This window comes from Arxiozyma heterogenica (genome assembly GCF_036370985.1).
Source record: "Arxiozyma heterogenica strain weizmannii chromosome Unknown scaffold_13, whole genome shotgun sequence".
Lineage (NCBI taxonomy): Eukaryota > Fungi > Ascomycota > Saccharomycetes > Saccharomycetales > Saccharomycetaceae > Arxiozyma > Arxiozyma heterogenica.
In genome coordinates this window covers 70,898-90,839 of record NW_027042666.1, presented here as the reverse complement: position 1 = coordinate 90,839, position 19,942 = coordinate 70,898, and the positions used below count along the sequence as shown (strand labels likewise).

The window sequence follows — 19,942 nt, the reverse complement described above, 5'->3', positions numbered from 1 at the left end:
TCTTTGAACTATTACTATGCTTTTCCTCTTTTTTTTTCCTTTAAACATATACAAATGAGTGGGAAATAAATTACATTTCTGCCATTAGATTAACCCATAACAAATTCAGATTAAGATTCTCGTAACACAAATTAACAAAAGCAGTGTTGTCCAGTGAATAGTAGTAATAAGTTATTTGAAAGTGGCCGAAATAAATAAAAAGAAAGAAATAATATTATACAAAATGTACATTTTTGCCAAGAGGGCAAAGGCTACAATATATTTTATCGTATTCACATATGCATTTTTTGTCTAATATCTTATGATGAATAATCAATAATAGGTTTATTCAATAAATAAATTTATAATACAGGTTTGAGTAAATGCTTTGACATCTTCTTAATACAATTAATTATGATTTAAATATAATATCACAATAACATTGAAAAAAATTTCAACTACTCTCTCTTTCTTATTGTGTGTTCATTCTCTCTTTTTAATTTCATTTATATATATGCCAAGAGATCCCATAGAAGTTTAGGTATTATTGATTTTGCCATTTTGATATATCTTCAATGACCTGACGACGACGTTCTCTTCCAATTGGTTGCTTAATGGGATACGCCAGATGTACATTATTATTATTATTAGTATTAGTATTTGATGGATTGGATGTGTGTGCAGTTTCATTCATTTCTGGATGGATTAAATCGTTGCAGCTAGTATCCACCTTATGAGTATTGTCATCATTTCTAGTACCATTAACGTTGGTAGTATCAAGTAATAAAGGAGCTAGGCCAAGTGAGGCATCAATTATTGAACTAAAATCAGTCGATACATTGATATTATTAGTATCATTACTATTATTAATGGTATTATTAGACAATGCTTCATTACCTCTATTGTCTGAATATTTGTTGTTTGTTAAATTATTATTTTCACTTGATATAGATTCAAAAAGGTTTCCAGTATCATATAACATATTTAAATTAAATTGTGACAATGATCCGTCATTACCGGTAAGTGGCAGTAAATTGGAAAAACTGATACTACTCAAATGTGAAGTTAAAAGATTGCTTTCTCTATTATTTAAGTTGTATAGATTAGTTTCTGCAAAATAACTCGGAGAAGTCGTTGAATTTACTGTATTAATTGAGTTACTAAGGCTAGGTGGTACAGTTGTAATTTTATTATTATTAGTGGTAGTGGTGGCGATTGTAGCATTTTCGATATTATCCGTTGATATTTTTTCATTTAGTCTAATATAAGAACCGAAAAAGTTCGATAAATTTAAGTTACTAAACCTGTAGGGATTACCATTCAATATTGGATCGTCTTGTAAAGCTTCTAATAATTGATTTTGTGAAGTATCAATTGGTTTCTTACTGATTTTATCATTTTCATGAAATATGTGTAAAGTATCACAATTATTATTATTATTATTATCAGAATTGTCCGTCTTATTTTTCTGGTTTATGATACTTGTAGCAGCAGCAGTAGTAGTAGTAGTATCATTATTTTTGGATTTGTTGAAAATTTTCGATTTTTTCTTGTTTTTATGAGCTTCAGTTTTTATACTTGATGACCTTTTCTTACTGCGTTTTTCGGTTGAATTTGTAATATTTGAAATAGGGGTGATACCCATTTGGGTTTGATAATAATCTATTTTTTTTTGTAAGAATTTTTCCAATTTTTCACCCTTTAATGCAGGTGTTTGTAAAATTAAGTTTATTGTTAAGTCTAATATTTCTAAACTGTACCATGAAATAACACCAGGCAATTCTAATCTACGATTCACCTCAATTTCACTGACCACATTTAGTAAAAATTCCTTGTTGCTCTCAAAGGATTTCCCATATTTTGTGTATTCCAAAGATTCCTTGGCACCGATCAAGGCAAATCTTGTCATTATTCTAGATGTATTAACTGGTAAAGGTATGTACTTATCTCTTAACTGTCCATAAATTTTCAAAAGAGAAAACACTGATTGTTGAAGAGCAGTGTACGAAGGTAAAGTCTTTATATTTACATTTGTACTCGGATCATCACTCAATATTGGAATTGCAGCTGCTGCACATATAGGTAATTGAATCATACATTTAGCCAATTGGTACAAAATTATTAATAAACTTTTTTCAAAGGTAAGATTCTCTAATTTCGTTTTACCAGTGACATCTAATTCCATTTGATATTCCAAAGGTAACGATTTTCTCCAACCATCTAATGCATTTTCGTGGATAATGGCAATTTGAACCACGTCATTGGTTGTAGCTGTTCTTTTAAAGATTGAGTCCAGAATGTTACCCATAACTTTAGCAAATCTAATTATTGCCAATGAAAAATTTGTCACGCAACCTTCTAATTTGACTTTATTTGTTGAGTTAATAGTATCTTCTAAGGCAAATGGTAAGGCGCATTCAATTTCGTGGTCTTTTAATAATCTTGGAACGCCCAGCTGGAACGAGGCAAAGACATCTAAATAATATATACACCAAAACAGTCTTCTTCTATTACTTTGTTCCAATTTCTGCATCTTCTGGCCAGACCCCGTCAATACGGCACTTGGACACCTATGTAATCTCAACTGCTGTGACATTGTCACTATAGTTCCTCTCAGATCATAGAGTTGGATAATATCTCCCGTGTTTAAAAAATAGTATAACAGAAGTGATAAAAGTTGTAAAGTTCTTACAGATGTTGTAGTCACAGAGAAAAAAGAGTTTCTTGGAAGAAGGTGTAAAATGTGATGATAATATGATAACAATTTGGAAAATTTGGAAGTCACTGGTTTCCTTGATTCTTTAAATTCTATGATAAGGCCCATTTGACATAATGCCACCAGAAGACATGCAAAATACTTAATATTTAACAGATTAATGATTGGTTGTTCAGGGACTGGGTGTTGTTGTAAAGAATCAATGTCCTTTTTAAATTTTGCATAATCGTTCATGAAGTCATTTTTATTTAGTACCGGGATTAGTTGGGACCAATGATCCATGAATAAAGAAATCAAATGATCAATTTCATCAAATGTTAAATAGAATTGATTTTTCTCCATTTCTGGAATATCCGGTCCTTTGTTTGACACCGGATCACTTTTTAAATTTGGCAAGATATTTAATTTCAGTATTGTGTTTATGAAATAGTATAGATTCTGAATTTGCCATAAATTTTTATTGATTAAAGTATCTAGATCCATTGAAGAGTTTAACAACATCGTTGAATTTTGCTGTAGAAAAGGTGGTGGTAAATCATCCTTTAATGAAGCTAGTAAAGTGACACTGTAGAGACATTGTTTCGAAGTAAACCCATACTGTTGCCGTATTTTAGACAAAAGTTGTGGAACGAAAAGGATCTCCTCGGTAGATCTAGGTACAGATAAAGAGACTAACATTGCCAGTTGTGTGGATTCTTCATGGTTGGAGAGTAAATCCAGGGCCTTGGCAGCTAGTAGGCCGGGAGCTTTATCTTGTTCAAAAGAGATTGAAGTTGGGTCGTTTAGGTTAAAGCTTGTTGCTACGGGTTGTGGATGCAGAGTCCTTTGTAAACATATACCATCACAGACATGACTTGAATCTGAGACTGCAGAGGCACAAGGCTGAGAGTTTTGGATGGTCATGTCAGGGTTGGTAGAAGACAAAATATGGTCGACAGGATGAGAAGATATGCATAGGGGATCGTTTTTATCATTTTGCTTTTGTTGTTGTAAATAATTTATTTGTTGTTGTTTCATATCTGATAAAGCAGACAATTTTCTGTTTTCTGCTTCCAATTCTCTTATTCTTTCTTCTAAACTTTCGGTATAACCTCTTGGGTAAGTTTTCCGTAACAATTTATCGGTAAACTTACATTCAAAACCTACAGAAAAACAGGCACTACATTGGGGTTGTTTAAGATCGCACCTGATTTTCTTTGACCTACATCTATCACATGCTTGACTTGGTCTTAATCTGGTTGGTTTACTTGTGTTATTATTAGAGGAAGGAGATGAAGATGATGAAGATGAAAAAGTACTATTATCTATATTTCTATTTTTATTTGGGTCGAGTTCTCTCTTTTTTGAAGACATTATTATTAAATCTAGTCTTTTATTTCTTTCTTTTTCTTTTTCTTTTTTATTTGTAATAATGTTAAAAATTTAAATGTGTAAATACAGATAGGGTGTGTAATAAAGATCAAAGGCTATGAGAGTGGGACAAAAACAAACGAACAAATTAGTGATATTAAGGAAATGTAAACTTTTAAAATAACATTTATTAATTTGTCTATTATTTTTATTTCCAGAAAAAAAGGAAAAAAAAGAACAATAATCGATCTCTATCTATATTGAAACTTATTGATTTGTTAAATGGATATAGTCGATAGTAAAAAAACATATAAACACATACAAACCCAAAAAAAAACAAACAAACTGTTAAATATGTAATAAGTAAATGATTCGCTTTCTTTCTAACTTTCTTCCCTTTATTTTTGTGTTTTTAGTTTACAGAATATGGAAGAAATATAGAATCAAATAAGATACAAACACATTTTTAGAGAAAGATGGGATCCATTAGAAGAGAAAATCCAAAGGATATTCAATCCTAATAACACCAGTAACTTCTTCCAAAAGATTTGCAAAAAGACCCACGTAGACAAACTAGCAAGAATAAAGATAAAAATAACAACAAAGAGATGACAGTGCAACAGCCACTGCAAAAGAATTGTCTCCTCCTAAAGGAGGAAAAAAAAAAAAGGATCAGTTTTGATTGGCGGCTATTTTTTCTTTTTCTTTTTACCCCTCTTTCTCGTTTCTTTTGTTTTCCGATTGGTCTTTGTCTTGGACTCTATTATATATCTTTCCCTGCTCTTTACTATTGTTGTTGCTATTGTGGCGGTTCTAATCTTTCCTCTGGTGCACGGATGTCTTGGCAGCAGGAGAAAGCAGCGGATTTCAAACAAATAAAATAAAATAAAATCCGGGGTAATTAACGCCGTTTTTTCTTTCTTTTTTTTGTTTGCCGCTCGCAGTTCGATTCTTGTAGGCTGTGTTTCTATTTTTCTATTCTTTTCTTTTTTTTTTTACAAAAAAATAAAATAAACTTATCAATTAATTCGTAAAAATTTGATAGCAGTAAGTTTTTTCTTTTCCCCATCTTTTCTTTTCTTTTTTTCGTTCGTTTCTCGAACTTTTTAATCATATGTCATATATATTTATATATATGTTTATCTGTAAAACATAGCTTCATCAAGTAGTTTATAATATATCGACCTGAGTAGCCCAATTTCTTCGTTTTCTTCATCATTTCATACATTGTTGAAATTTGAAACTATAGTTAACTTTGTTTTTCATATCTTTTTGTCCCTTTTTCTTTTTCTTTTTCTTTTTTTTTTTTTCATATACAATACTATTAAAAATGTTTTGTTTTAACTTCTCTAAAATATTATATAAACTGACCAAATTGACTCTATTAATTTGGCTAATTTATATCATATTATCAGCTAACAAAATACCAGACTTTAATGACAACATTAATAATAAAAACAATCTATTAAAAAATTTCAATGGCTTAAGTCAAATACAGTCCTTAAGTTTAATTATTGCTCATCCAGATGACGAAATTATGTTTTTTTCTCCAGCCTTGCTAAATTTAAACGACCTCTTACCCAAAAATATCACTTTTAACATTGTCTGCTATTCTGATGGAAACGCTCAGGGTTTAGGCTCGACTAGATTTAATGAATTATACAAATCCATTTATCTTCTCTTATCAGACAGAATAAATAAAAATATAACCGTTTTGGACTATACTGATGGTATGTCAGAGATTTGGGATGTCGATAAAATGCTATTTGATTTCGAAAAAATTAACATGAATCAACCAAATTATCTCATAATTGATCATGGAAAAAATTTGATTTTGACTTTCGACAAGTTTGGCGTATCTAACCACGTCAACCATATCTCATGCCACCAGATGGCTTTGAGATACTATCAAAAGTTCCCCAACCAAACTGTCTTGCTGACTTTGCACAGTTATCACAGCAACATTTTGCTGAAATATAGTTCCTTCGGTTGGCAGTCATTAAAATTACTTTTCTATCTATTTTGCCCATCCGCATACAGAAATTTTCTTACAGCAAACAATAACAAAGACCAAAATCAAGACCGTACGTCGGAATTGACTTTTTTCAGTACGTATCCTCAATATGTTTTGTCTTTGGCCACCATGCTAAATGCTCATAAATCACAAATGGTTTGGTTCAGATATCTTTGGTGGGTATTCTCTAGATTTGTTTTTGTTAATGATATTGAGGTCATTCAATCTTAGAATATGTTTTCTATCCTTCTGGCTTCATACACATGCACACACGTACACACATACCCAAATGCTCATATATATATGTACAAACATTAATATATTTATTACAATGTGGTCGTTCCTTCTTGTACATTTATATACATATACAATATATACCTACTTTTTTTTCTATGGGAACCGAAAGTGTTTCTCTTCCTCTTTTTTTTTATTTTTTATTTCGTTTCTGTTTCGGTTTTTTACCATAACAAACTAAGTATACCATCTTCTTCATCATCTTCTTCATTCTTTCTTGGTGTACGATTTTTCTTTTTACGAATATTAGTTCTTATTTGGTAAAATTGTAATAAAGACATCTTATTCTCTAATGAAATTGACCATTTCTGAATAAATTCTCGGCTTTTCTTATATTTCCTTCTATCTATATTCTTCCTAACAATATACCTTTGATACATCCTGATTGTATCTTCACATTTTTTGGGAATCAGGTTGGAATTAGACAAACTGAATGGCCCAATACATTTTTCATATACATCATTGATATAATACAAATTGTTGTTTGATTTGAAATTTGTGTACATTCTGCACAAAACTTCGTTGTTAAACGGGATATTCTTATTTCCATACCATAATTTCATTGCATTCCAAATTTGTATAATGTTAGTGTCATCAGTTTGACTATTTTTAGTGTTCCTCCCTTTTTTGGACGTCAGTGAAAGACAGTTAGATACTAAATTGTACCAAAATTTAGAAGTTAGTTCAATATCTGGATATTTCTTTAAAAATGCATCTAGGACTTGGAAACTTTTAACCATAGTCTTACTATTATAACAATATGATAACATAATAGATAATAACAAGTCTTCATTTGGATACAATAGATCATTTTTGTTCAATTGCATAGCATGAGTCGTATTAAATTCTTCTTCTTCTTTTTCATTTTTGTCCCTTTGGATATAAGTGTCATGTAGTGTAACTCCCCAAATTGACTTTAAGTATTGTTCTAAACTTGGAATATTTTTCATATAACCTAATGATTGTATTATAGGTACACTCATATATTTAATTTTATTGAATTCGCTTGTTAATTGAGATATAACCATATAATCAAAAATTTTATATTTTTTCAAAGTCCATAATTTTATATCCGAACCACTTCTAACATTTAAATAATTTAATAGAAACTGGTTATTATGAACGCTTCCTGGGTTCTTCTTAAACAAATAATCTAACAATTTCTGGCTCTTACCTAATTGTTTACAATCAATAAAGTATTGGCATAATCTATTTAAATCATAATAGCATAAATAATCATTGTTGGTCATCTCACGCTTATATTTTTCGAATATGCGATAAAAGGACTCAATAGCATGAACTGTACGTAATTTTTTGTTTCTCGTTGCATCAGAAAGACATTTATTTAAAAGAACAGAAAATAATGGACTATGGATAGAAATACTATTCGGTGCATCGTCTCCTGATAACAACTTTAAAAGTTCTCGATTGTCCATTTGAAGTATAGTAGTATCATTTGATGATATTTTTGCTTGTTGTTGGTCATGTGACGGGAGTGGATGAATATAGAGTTTATATCTTAACTGGATAGTGGATTCTAATGTGGCATTAATCGAATAATATAACCTTGGAATATTGACTCTCAATAATATAGGATGCTTAATTAATATCATTTTTTTATACTATTTAAAATGTATAATAAGCATAACCTATTTATTTATCTTTTCTTTTATATCTAAATATGTGTCTATGTACAAGGAAATGAAAAAAAAAAAGAACTAAAAGAGGAATGGGATGTAAAAACAATAGAATGCAATAATTAATCTAATAGATACACTTTTTTTGGGATTGTAGTTCAGTATTGTATTGAATGGGTGAATGTATTGACCACATTGGGTGTGTTATATTAGTACTGTTACAGATTCTTCTATTTGTTTTTCTTTTCCTCCCTTTGATTTTCTTTTCTATTTCAAGTGAAAATGAAAAATTGAAAAGGAAAATCAAGAGATTTCATTCGAAATCATAAAGGCGTACAAATCAGATCGAAGCAATCTGAATTGAAATAACAAACAATGGAACGACACACAACCAATGCACACGCATATTTATATAGATATGCACATTTTCTCCCTCTTTTACTGACTTGAAATGAGATTATATCTCGGAACTTCTGGTTTGTAGCTATTTTTGTTCATACTTTATCTACTTTTACATTAAATAACTATTTACGCTATTTAAAGTAGCTCTAGATGGATTCACGTTTCTCCCTTGTAAATGAGATATAATTTGAGTTAAATGTTGGCGGATTGTGCTTTTAGAAATCGATATTGTTTGATCCTTTGGCGCTATTTGCCAATCCATAGTATAATACTTGGATAATAACATTAGGATGACACCGATTGACATATCTTCTCCAGTGTTACAACAAATAAGAATAGGTTTTATCAAATTGGATCCTTGTTCTAATAACGGCTTAATACTCTGGTCTATCTCTATTAATTTTATCCGTAGTTCTTTAGAACTTTTCTTTGATCCGCTTCTTAACTTATATATCTTCAGTGATTTTGCATCGGTTAATTGATCATCTTGTAATGTAACTGTATCACTTAATATTATAACCTGTGAAAACTTATCTATAAGATTATAAGTTAGTTGTTTAGTTATAAGAAGTCCATCGATCACAACTCCTAATTGTATTTCCTTGGTGATAATCTCTATGTTGGGAACTGATTGGGCAATAGTTGAAAAATCTCTGTTTAAGTGTCTATTCATTTTATCTTTCAGCACAAGTTCATCAACTAACCTTTCTATCTCTTCATTTGAATCTTGGAATTGTTTGAATTGATCTATATGGGCCCAAAAAAGATCTGGTTCTAATCCATTAGACCATAGTTCATGATCATCACCTGCTCCTTGATGATAAGTAAATCCATCTCTCTTCTCGACACCATCCTGTGCTTGAAAACTTACAGTACACAAGATGATTGGAATAAAATTTGAATCTTGACTAATAAACCATTCAGATGCTATTTTTTCACCTGTGAAGATATCTTTGGAACTTTCTAAAATATCAGATCCCGGGTAAATCCATATAGGTCGAAGTAGCTTTCCCTTAAAATCATTATACATAGTCTTACCATCAACGATTTTCAATCTTTCCAACTGTTCACTTAATTTTGGTAATTTTTCAATAATACTGGACCGTTCAGATAACGATACTGTCTCATTTGGAGTAAATAGTAGGTTGTTATAATCTATGTTGTTTTCTTTGGATTTTAACATCAAATGATTTAATACAGCACACCAGATTGGAATAGTCTTGCTTAATGCATCTGGCATCTTTTTTCCACGTCTTGTACTATCCACAATAATGATGCCTGGATAATCCTTTAATAAAGGCAAAAGATGGAAATTCAACCTCCTTGTGCTAAAATTCCACTGATTAGTGTGTCCATCAGTGCTCTTAAAATAGCATGTCTTCTCATATTTCTTTGGGTCACAGTACCAAATACCACATCTTTCGTTTGGAATAACAGGATATCTGGGAAACATTGGAATTACTTCAGATTCAAGGAATTGATTGTCTAGGAGGATACTAGCAATTCTATTCTTCAAAGATCTATCATCTTTTCTAAGTTCCTTTTTTACTCTGTCTAAAGAAAGTAAAACATTTGCATCCATAATAAGTTTTCTAAACCAATGATAATATATGTGTTCTCTAGTTGAAAAAATTCTCTAACGATTTTTGCTTATTAGATGAGAGGGGGGTGTATTCATTATTATTGAATATGGTAATCATCACAATATGATATGACCATTAGCAGTCTTCAAATTATTTTTTTAAATAGATACTGATTTGTTTTTTATTTTCAACCTAATTGTGACTGTAAAACGATCCAAGGTTAATGAAAAATACATACATTGAAAATGTTTCAGGCTATAAATTTGATAATAACAGTGAGGAGTGTATTGTATTTATCCAATGTAATTTCAATATATATATATATATATATATATATATATTTTGTCACTTATATAATATATAAAAAATTTGTGAAATTTCATACATTTAAGTACATTATTGGATTATGACAACATCAAATTCATTTCCCAATCCTTATAAACTGCATACCAGCTGTCGCCAGGTTCATCATTTTTTCTACGTTTCCAAACTTCATACATCACTTGTCTAGCACCCCAATATGAACCCATACCGTTACTGGCTAATTTAGCTGCCCATTCTTTAAATTCCTTTTGAGTCTTTTCTTCAGTGGCAGAGCACCCGGCAATGAAACCTTGCCACATCAACGGAACTAATTGAATTTTTTTTTCATCAATAACTTTAGTCATTAACTTTAAATGTTTTAACACTTTTGACACGTACTTTTGTAAAAAATCATTATTCAAACACCTGGCCATTGTAAAATAATATATGATAAGTGCAAAATAAAAGCTCATCGTATGATGATACAATGCTTCTACAGTATCACTAATAAACTCTGTTTTTAATTCGTTTTTGTAAAAAGTCCATTCTGGTTTCCATTTTAGTAATCGTTTCTCAAAGCGAATAGTCAAATTATTAAAATCTCTCGGAACAGAGATGTACTTAATATTATAGTATTCTGTATGTCTTGCTATTCGAACACAATCAGAAAATAATAGGATTAACGAATTTGGAAGCCCATATAAAGCGTCTGTACCAGGTATATTCGAGGTAAGTTTAGTGTTATCCTTATGTTGAGAAGCAGAACTATCAGACTCATTGTTATATGTGCTACGTATTGAACTAGTTGCAGTGTTGAGTGATTTATTAATATCAGAAGAATAATAACTCATTGATGCAATATTAGAAAACATAGGAGGTGTCAATTGGTTAATATTATCTGAATTACTGGCAGTCTGACTTCCATTAGGACTCATACCACATGGGGTAGAGATAATATCATCTTCGTTGATATACTCTATTTGGATTTTCCCATCTATAGTGTTAACAGATTCTCTAAATAGGCCAGATGTAGTTGGTGAGTCTCTAATTGGTGCATGAACATTATTTATCTGATTGGATCTTCCACTACTATTGTTTGGATTATTATTGGTTGAGTTATTGGAATTAGCTATAGATCTATTATTATTATTACAGTTGTTTGTAGTGGTGGTTGTGATATTATCATTACTAGTAAAAACAATTTCTTTGTCCCTGACTTTATCTAATGCAGTACTGTCTTGAACCAACTTTAAAAAAGAAAAAATTCTATGTAATATTTTAGCCTTTTTCGATAACGTAGGTCTCTTTTTCATACGTTTTTCTATAAAATCCTCACATATAGTCAGGTGATGTTGACAATCTGTCATAGTTCCCCATACAACATCTATTGAATTCATTGATAATATCGCTGTTAAGACATCCTTATATCGTTCGTTATCCACAGTTTCATTTAAACATTTCTTAAGAAACCCAGATGCTTGAGATCTAAATTCTATTCCTAGATTTAAAAAAAAATTCTGTTCAGTGGAATTCTTGTCGAATTTGCTCTTTAAATTAAAACATGATACAGCCAATAGTGCATTAAGCAATGAATTTCTTGAGTTTGTCGTGTGGCCTAATCCAGTTAAATCACCTAACGCAGATATCGCACGAGGGAAATATAAAGTCTTCCAAGGGTTATTTTCTACAGGAATAACAGTCATTAAATCCGCTACGTTATTAATATAATGGTTTAAAAGAAAACGTGTAAGTCCATGAATTAATAACCCGGTCTGTGGGATCCTAAACGACGAATCAATATTTTGTAAATTTCTAGTCATTGATGTGTCATCTAAGATTGAAGGTACTAATTGCATGATGGTCTTTGGCATATGAGATTCTTTGGAAGGTGAATCTAAAATAATCTGGTCACTTAGCGGGATGGAGTCTCTTTTATTTGAAAACAAATGGGTAATAGGGACAGGTGTCTCTGATTTTAGTTTAATATTTTGTGATTGTGTTGAATCTTTTGGAATTGTAGGGGTTTGATGATTAGAATTTGGATTTGACTGAAATAAGTACCTTAATAGCTGATTTAAACTTGAGTCCGAGCGAATAGATGATGGTGAATTGGAAGAATTATTTGTAGTCATGGTTGAAGCCATTGAAATGGCACTGAGATTAGTTGGCGTAGTTACATTGTTAGATATATTGTTGGGTATATTCACAGGTGTGTTAGTATTAATGTTTTTGTTGTTGTTAATGCTGTAATGGTTGCTATTAAATATTTGTGGCAATGTATTATTTATTGAATCAATTTGAGAAATACCGATAGTAGCACCTTGTGAAGCAAATGCAGATAATAGGAAGTCGTCTCTCAATTCACTAGATATATTGTCGTATCCAGGGAAATTCATAGCTGGAGTAGATTCTAGTGAGGGTGTTCCAGTAATTATACGAACATTTGTAATAGTATTTTTACTGTTATTTAAATGATTCGAATTCTGTATTGGATTTGATAAAAGAAATTTATTATTATTATTATTATTAGTTGTATTATTGGAACTAATTTTTTTTATTCTATTCTGTAGTGTTGTTGGCAGTATATAGGATGTAGTAGTAGTGCTGATGGATGTGGCATTTGTGGTGGTATTTTGTCTCGGCTTTCTTCTTTTCCTTTGTAAATAGGTTGTATCTGGGTTATCCAGACCTTTAAAAACACCAAATTTTTTGATTATCCAAGTCTTGCCATCAGATATTTTATCCATCGGTGGGGCATGCAAGAGGGATAATTCATCATCCATATCCTCATGGTACACATATTCGTCATCATATTTGACAAAATCAATATTTCTTCTTTGGTAATGTGGTTCATTAGTATTACTACCTTTATCATTTTTGTTTCTGTTATGAGTATTTTTTGTTTTTTTATTTGACATTTTCATAGATGTGGTAGCTGTGCTACTGGTTGTAGTAGCAGGTCCTGTAGAATATTGGATACCATATGGGTCGAATTTGACTAATGGAGACCATCGTAATTTAATATCGTAACCTCCACAGTCCAATCCAGATTTCGCACACCGAAGACACCCAGGTCTTTTTAGGTCACATTTTACTTTCCTGGCTCTACAAGTCCAACATCCCGTGAAAGTCTTCGCTCGTCTTGGTCTTGAATCATTTATATTAATTGATTTATTTTTGGGATTAACCATTTCTTTTCTTTATTTGTTATTCTTTTTTTTTTTTTTAAATGAATGAACAATCAAATTAACTAACTAACTTATTTATTTATAAAAATAAATGGATTTTTTGTTATTCTAATAAATTAGTATGTGGGTATTGCAATACAAGTGAGTTGAGTGAATACGTGTATGTGTCTGTGTCTGTATGTGGATGGAAGTAAAGGGATCAAACGGCTAAAGTAATAGTGAGAGATATGAGCTATCTTTAGTTCGAATTTGTGACACATCTATGGTCAAGAGTATCTGTAACTTTCTGTCTTGGTAAAAGTGCCAAGCTCGCTGTCTCTTAACGTTAGAAGACATTTAAATTCAAGATCAAATTTTTCTTTCTTTCAGCAATAAAAAAAAAAATTACAAAAAAAATCGAAAGGAAAGAAAAAAGGAAATTTCTTTGCCATATTTGTTTGATCCATTAGAATTTCTGATGTTTTGCGTGTAACTTGCCACGAAAACCTGGGAGGTTTTTGTTTTTCTTTTTGTTTTCTTTTCTGTTTTTTCCCGTCCATGCGGTGAAATTGCCTGCATCGTTTTGCACGGAGTGATTGCTGAGAGGTGTATGGGTGTTGTCTTTTTAGAGAGTAGTTAACGGCAGTTGAGAGAGAGGTATGTGGTGTGAGGGCGATGAGCTGTTCCGCACTTTGAGTTTTTTCCCTTGTTGAAGATTTCGATGAGTGAGAAAGTTTGTTTGCACAGTTTGTTCTGTACAAAAGTCTTCGAAATCATGTCACTCTGTATTGGATTGGAATGGACTCGGGTAGAATCCGTTGGACTATACCAGTAACGTAGTTAATAACGTAAAGATGAAAACTTGAAAGAGTCTATACCCACACCATCCTTTAATCGGTTCTTTTTTTTTTTTCATGTGTGGGATTTTCCTTGTGTATAATCCCTTAGTGGGTTTTAAAGATCATTTTAAAGAGTTTTATGAAGGCGATCAAATCAGTTTAACAGGTAATGTTCTAAATGGGTTAGATCCTTATATCTCTGACAGATTGATTCCATTAATACAGAATAGGGGTCCCAACTATCTCTCTTTGAGATCTATTGAGTCCCTAAACACTCTCTGGGTTTCCTCCATCTTATCCTTAAGACAGCCGTTCACTACACAGAGTGTCGTTACTGCGAATAATAGATTCATTCTACAGTTCAATGGAGAATTATATAATGATGAAATTCAATACAATGACACACAATATATTGTCTCTTTGTTATCAGATGAAAATAGTACTGTTCCAAACATTATACGTCAATTGAATGGGGAATTCTCATACACCATCTTTGACACATTAAATAATTGTATATATTTCGGTAGAGATCCAATAGGCAAGAGGAGTCTTTCCTACCATCTGAATACTGAAAATAACCAATTATCTGTGGCAAGTGTCACTGGGCAGTGTACCCAGGATTACATAAATTGTAAAGCAGGTGTTATCTATCGATATGATACTATTCGTCATACACTTGATTCAAGTTTGTCTATCCAGCCGCCTTATAAAGTCACAAATGTGATTGACATGGAACGAACTACGTTAAATGATACCGTTGACCAATTATACTTTGAATTGGCACGAGCAGTACAAAGAAGAATAGATTCTATTCATCCAAGACATGTAGAAAATTCTCCAATTGCAGTCCTTTTCTCCGGTGGTTTAGATTGCTCTATCCTGGTGGCTTTGATATGTCAACATTTACTTGCAAAGGGTTCAAAGGATACAGTTTTGGAATTATTAAATGTTGCATTTGAGAATCCAAGAACTGGATTGCAACCATGTGATGTTCCAGATAGGAAATTGGCGATACAAAGTCATCAAGTGCTACAAAATTTGTTCCCTTCAATCAAGATTAAATTGCTTGAGATTGATGTTCCATACGATGAATATTTGAAATGTAGACCCCGTGTCATTGATCTAATATACCCAAAACAAACTGAAATGGATTTGTCCATCGCTATTGCGTTCTATTTTGCTTCAAGAGGCGTTGGATATATCACAGAGGACCAAGACCAAAGAATACCATACACACGGCATGGAATTGTTCTTTTTAGTGGATTAGGTGCCGATGAATTATATGGTGGGTATCATAAATTTAATAATAGGAGTTTTGATGAACTGACTGTTGAATTGGCTAGTCAAATTAATAATATTCATGATAGAAACCTTAACCGTGATGATAAAGTGATCGCTGATAACGGTGTTGAAGTGAGGTATCCCTTTTTAGATAATGATGTAGTCAAATATTCCACCGAGATGATACCAATCAATTTTAAGATGAGCAAACTGATCTTAAGAGAATTGGCTGATAAAAAATTAAATTTAGGTTCTATTGCTATGGAGCCAAAAAGGGCTATACAATTTGGTAGTAAAAGTGCTAAAATGACTAAAAATGGGAACAAAAATGGTACGGATATATTGAAACCATAGTTTAAAGGATATATTCAGGTGTATAGATTGTTGTAATATAAATGTATTTGTTTGTAAGGAATATAGTTTAGGGCTTTTTGAAGTTGGGGTTATTTTTGCATTGCTTCCGTTTTTGGTCATATTGATTATTATAGAAATAATGGTTGTTTTAGGAAACTGAAAATTTTTCTTCTTCGTCTTTTTTTTTTACTTTTATTTTTTGTTTTATTATTATTTTTTTTTTGTTTTTGCAATTTCGTTATGAGATGCGATGAGCTTACAATCCAAATAACATACTAGAACTAACTATGAATAGACTTGCATATCTTCTTTGTGTTCCTGTTATATGGTATGTTTCTTGATACCTTGTTTTAAATGTATACTTGAACAAAAAGAAATAATAAAATAAGGACATATATACACATACACACATATTATGGCAAAAAGGTCTAAATCTAAATCTAAGTCTAGAAGTTCAAATAGAATTTTAAATGCCTTTGAATTGGCTCAAAGAGAAGTTGGAGGTTCTGATGGTGATACTGATGGTAGAATTCAATCGCACAGCGGTAGTAAACGTAAAGGTGCAGTAGTTAATCTATTGAAAAAAGTAGAAAAAGGATATAATGGTGACGATGGTTATGGATCAGACTATGGAGATGGAAATGATGATGATGATGACTTTGAAGATGAAATATTGGATTCTGACGAGGCATTAGGTTCTGATGATGAATATGATGTTATGGATTCTAAAATGTCTCAAACACGTCGTGATAAACAAGCTCAAGGTATAGAACTAGATGATGAAGAGGAGGGTGGTTATACTTCTATCGACGAAGATGAGTTGATGCCTTTGTCACAAATTTGGGATATTAACACAAAAACCTCAGACAGTGAGGCTGAATCTTCTAATGAAAACGATTTGAAATTGAAGAATGATATAAGTGATGAAGAAGTATCTTCTTCAAATGAAGATGAAGAAAGTAGCAGTGAAAGTGAATCTGAATCTAATGAAGAAAATTCAGATGAAAATCCATTTGATGAACTTTCAGAAGATGGAGAAGAAGTTGAATTGAATACAATCACTTCTAATTTATTGAAAGAGACAGCAAAGGCGCAATCCAAGAGATTAGAAAATTATGGTGCAGGTGAAGAAAATGAATTTAGTTTACCAACTGTCTCTCTTAATGGCAATGGTTTCTCTAATGGTAAATTAAGTTTAGAAGACATGATGAATGTGGTGGATGATCAAACTGTCACTGCACAGGCCACATTAATAAAGGGAGAGTCATTCACTGCTGCTGTACCATTACCCCAGAGAATTCAGCAAAGACATGAACGTAAGGCGGCTTATGAAATCTCCAAGAAAGAGGTCAATAAATGGAAGGATGTTGTCCAACAGAATAGACGTGCTGATCATTTATATTTTGGTAACAAAAGAGAATTTAGTGAGTCTACTGCATTTACCTTAAATCAGTCTGGCGCAGTACAATCTGAATTACAAAGTAAAGTTGCTGAAGTGTTGAAAGAAAGCAATTTGGTGGATCCACAAAAGGAGAGTACTTTTGAAGAATTAGCCACTGCCAAAATGAGTCCAGAAGAGATGAAAAAAAGAACCACAGAAATGAGATTGATGAGAGAATTAATGTTTCGTGAAGAAAGAAAGGCAAAAAGAATTAAAAAGATCAAATCGAAATCATATCGTAGAATTAAGAAGAAAGAAATGCTAAGAAATAGAGAAGCAGCAAGTCTTTCCGATGAAGATAATGAAGAACGTGAAATTGCTAGAGCTCAAGAAAGAATGACTTTGAAGCATAGAGCAAATTCTAAATGGGCTAGAGATATGGTTAAACATGGGATGACAAATGATGTACAAACTCGTGAAGAAATGGAAGAGATGCTGAGACAAGGTGAGAGATTGAAAGCTAAAATCATTGATAGAAATTCTGATGAAGAAGATGAAAATGCTAATATGAGTGATTTAGAGAGAGATACTTATCAAGAAGATGCTCAATTGAGAGATAGTGTAGGAAAAACTGGTGTTTTGAACATGAAGTTTATGAAAAATGCAGAAGCCAGAGAAAGAGAAGCGAACAAAGAAGCACTAAGAAAATTAAGAGCTGTTCAGAGTGGTGAAGATATGGAATTATTTGATGATGGTAATGAAGAATCTGGTAAAAGTGGTGAATATGTCATGTTAAATAAAGGTAGAAGAGTGTATGTTCCAGGTAGTAAAGAAATTAAACAAGAAACTGAAGCTATTTATGAGAATGCATTGAAAGAACAAAAAATTGATGAATCGAGAAGTTTAGTAAATAGATTAAAGAAGATTAATAATATTAATGGAGATGAAATTGAAATTAGAGAAGAAAAGGATAATGATGATGAAGTAAAGAAGAAATCACAAACTCAAGCACAGAAAAAATCAGCATCAGCTAATCCTTGGTTAGATGAGAGCGACGAAGAAGATTCAACTATGGTCAAAAAATCTACTAAGATCAATATAGTAGATAAAGATAGTTCTAAGCTTGTTAAAAGTAGTCAAAAGATTTCTAAAGAGATGGAAAAGCAAGTAAGAAAACAAAATGCAAAGGGGAAGAAGAATAATGATGATGAATTACTTCTGGATACTTCTGACAGTAACACTTTAAATATTGTTGATCCATATGGGGGTTCAGATGATGAATCTAATAAGCAATTCATGTTCAAACAACAAGAAATCATTTCAGAAGCGTTTGCTGGTGATGACGTTGTTGTTGATTTCAGTGAGGAAAAGAAACGTGTGGCAGAAGATGAAGATGATAAAGAAGAAGATGTAACACTACCAGGTTGGGGTCAATGGGCTGGTGCTGGAGAAAATCTCAAAAAGAAGAAGAGAAAGTTTATTAAGAAGATAAAAGGTGTTGTTGAAAAGGAGAAGAGAAAAGATAGACATTTACAAAACGTTATAATTAATGAAAAGATGAACAAGAAAAATTTGAAATACCACGCATCTTCTGTGCCATTCCCATATGAAAATAAAGAACAGTATGAAAGATCTTTACGTATGCCGTTAGGACCTGAATGGACTAGTCAAAAGACGCACAGTAGATTTATTAAGCCAAGAATATTGACAAAACCAGGTCAAGTTATTGATCCGTTAAAACAACCATTCCAATAATGACTAGGGTCTCTATTAAATCTGGTTAATTATGTATACAGATACATAAAACTATTTTGTGTGTATAATTAATAAATTTTTTATAGAAACCATATATGTTGTATTCGGTTAGTAAAAGTTACCAATAAATAATGGATATACTAACTTTAAATTTGAAATAGTATTATTTTACATAATATTCAAACATTGTAATAATTGTTAAGATAAATATAATATAGAGTGATGAATGGAAAATGTTTTATGAAAATATTATCATGTTGGTTTATAATAATAGTGGTTCCTGTAGTTATGATGAAATGTATACCAGACAGTTTGCAACCACAATAATATTTGATTGTTTTTGAACAGAAGTGTTCAAGATTATGAAAATTTTGTTAACTATCATATTTTTTTAGAATATTATAGTAATAAATTGCGAAATATGATAAGTTATTAGTTGGAGTAAAAATATCAATATTTCAGAAAGATGTTTTAATTTTTTTAGGACCTTGATTATTCTTAGAATTGATAATTTTTTTTATCATTTATTGATAATAGAGTAAAAATAGAGCAATTTGAAATTCAAAACGTTAATTAAATATTATATAAAATTATACTACATTGTGTCAAAAGCAGCCAAGATACCTATTTATTCAATGATCTTTCCCCAACTTTTTACATAATACATGTATAAAGAAAAAATATTGTAATACTATTCACATTTCTTTTCAAATTCAACAATATTAACTTTCTTTCAAAGTAATGATAGTCAAGGTTCCATGTTAGAAAAATTAGTTTAAAAACAAAGATCTATTTTGGTTAGTTACCTTAAACCAGACTACAAATAAATAGTTACAGTTCAAGATATTATTAATAATAATATTTTTTTAAACTCTTTATTATTGTTT

At 31.3% G+C, this 19,942-nt stretch overlaps 7 protein-coding genes across 7 annotated transcripts; 3 read left to right on the top strand and 4 right to left on the bottom strand.

Annotated features, from left to right (window-relative positions):
* Window positions 1-523: 523 nt before the first annotated feature.
* Window positions 524-4,048, bottom strand: CAT8 (DNA-binding transcription factor CAT8; the record flags this gene model as incomplete). The annotated part of the gene is made up of 1 exon (XM_064857349.1): window positions 524-4,048. One exon carries the CDS (start codon window positions 4,046-4,048, stop codon window positions 524-526), a length of 3,525 nt encoding a protein of 1,174 aa, XP_064715655.1.
* A 1,327-nt stretch (window positions 4,049-5,375) lies between these two features.
* On the top strand, window positions 5,376-6,290 carry GPI12 (N-acetylglucosaminylphosphatidylinositol deacetylase; the record flags this gene model as incomplete). The annotated part of the gene is made up of 1 exon (XM_064857348.1): window positions 5,376-6,290. One exon carries the CDS (start codon window positions 5,376-5,378, stop codon window positions 6,288-6,290), a length of 915 nt encoding a protein of 304 aa, XP_064715654.1.
* Window positions 6,291-6,517: 227 nt separating this feature from the next.
* Window positions 6,518-7,966, bottom strand: AEP2 (Aep2p; the record flags this gene model as incomplete). Its single annotated transcript, XM_064857347.1, has 1 exon — window positions 6,518-7,966. The coding sequence occupies one exon, from the start codon at window positions 7,964-7,966 to the stop codon at window positions 6,518-6,520; it is 1,449 nt and encodes a 482-aa protein (XP_064715653.1).
* Window positions 7,967-8,501: 535 nt separating this feature from the next.
* RIT1 (tRNA A64-2'-O-ribosylphosphate transferase) lies at window positions 8,502-9,974 on the bottom strand (the record flags this gene model as incomplete). Its single annotated transcript, XM_064857346.1, has 1 exon — window positions 8,502-9,974. One exon carries the CDS (start codon window positions 9,972-9,974, stop codon window positions 8,502-8,504), a length of 1,473 nt encoding a protein of 490 aa, XP_064715652.1.
* A 405-nt stretch (window positions 9,975-10,379) lies between these two features.
* On the bottom strand, window positions 10,380-13,469 carry ARG81 (Arg81p; the record flags this gene model as incomplete). The annotated part of the gene is made up of 1 exon (XM_064857345.1): window positions 10,380-13,469. The coding sequence occupies one exon, from the start codon at window positions 13,467-13,469 to the stop codon at window positions 10,380-10,382; it is 3,090 nt and encodes a 1,029-aa protein (XP_064715651.1).
* An 890-nt stretch (window positions 13,470-14,359) lies between these two features.
* Window positions 14,360-15,919, top strand: PWA37_000675 (putative asparagine synthase; the record flags this gene model as incomplete). Its single annotated transcript, XM_064857344.1, has 1 exon — window positions 14,360-15,919. One exon carries the CDS (start codon window positions 14,360-14,362, stop codon window positions 15,917-15,919), a length of 1,560 nt encoding a protein of 519 aa, XP_064715650.1.
* Window positions 15,920-16,334: 415 nt separating this feature from the next.
* Window positions 16,335-19,055, top strand: UTP14 (Utp14p; the record flags this gene model as incomplete). Its single annotated transcript, XM_064857343.1, has 1 exon — window positions 16,335-19,055. One exon carries the CDS (start codon window positions 16,335-16,337, stop codon window positions 19,053-19,055), a length of 2,721 nt encoding a protein of 906 aa, XP_064715649.1.
* Between the last annotated feature and the right edge of the window lie 887 nt (window positions 19,056-19,942).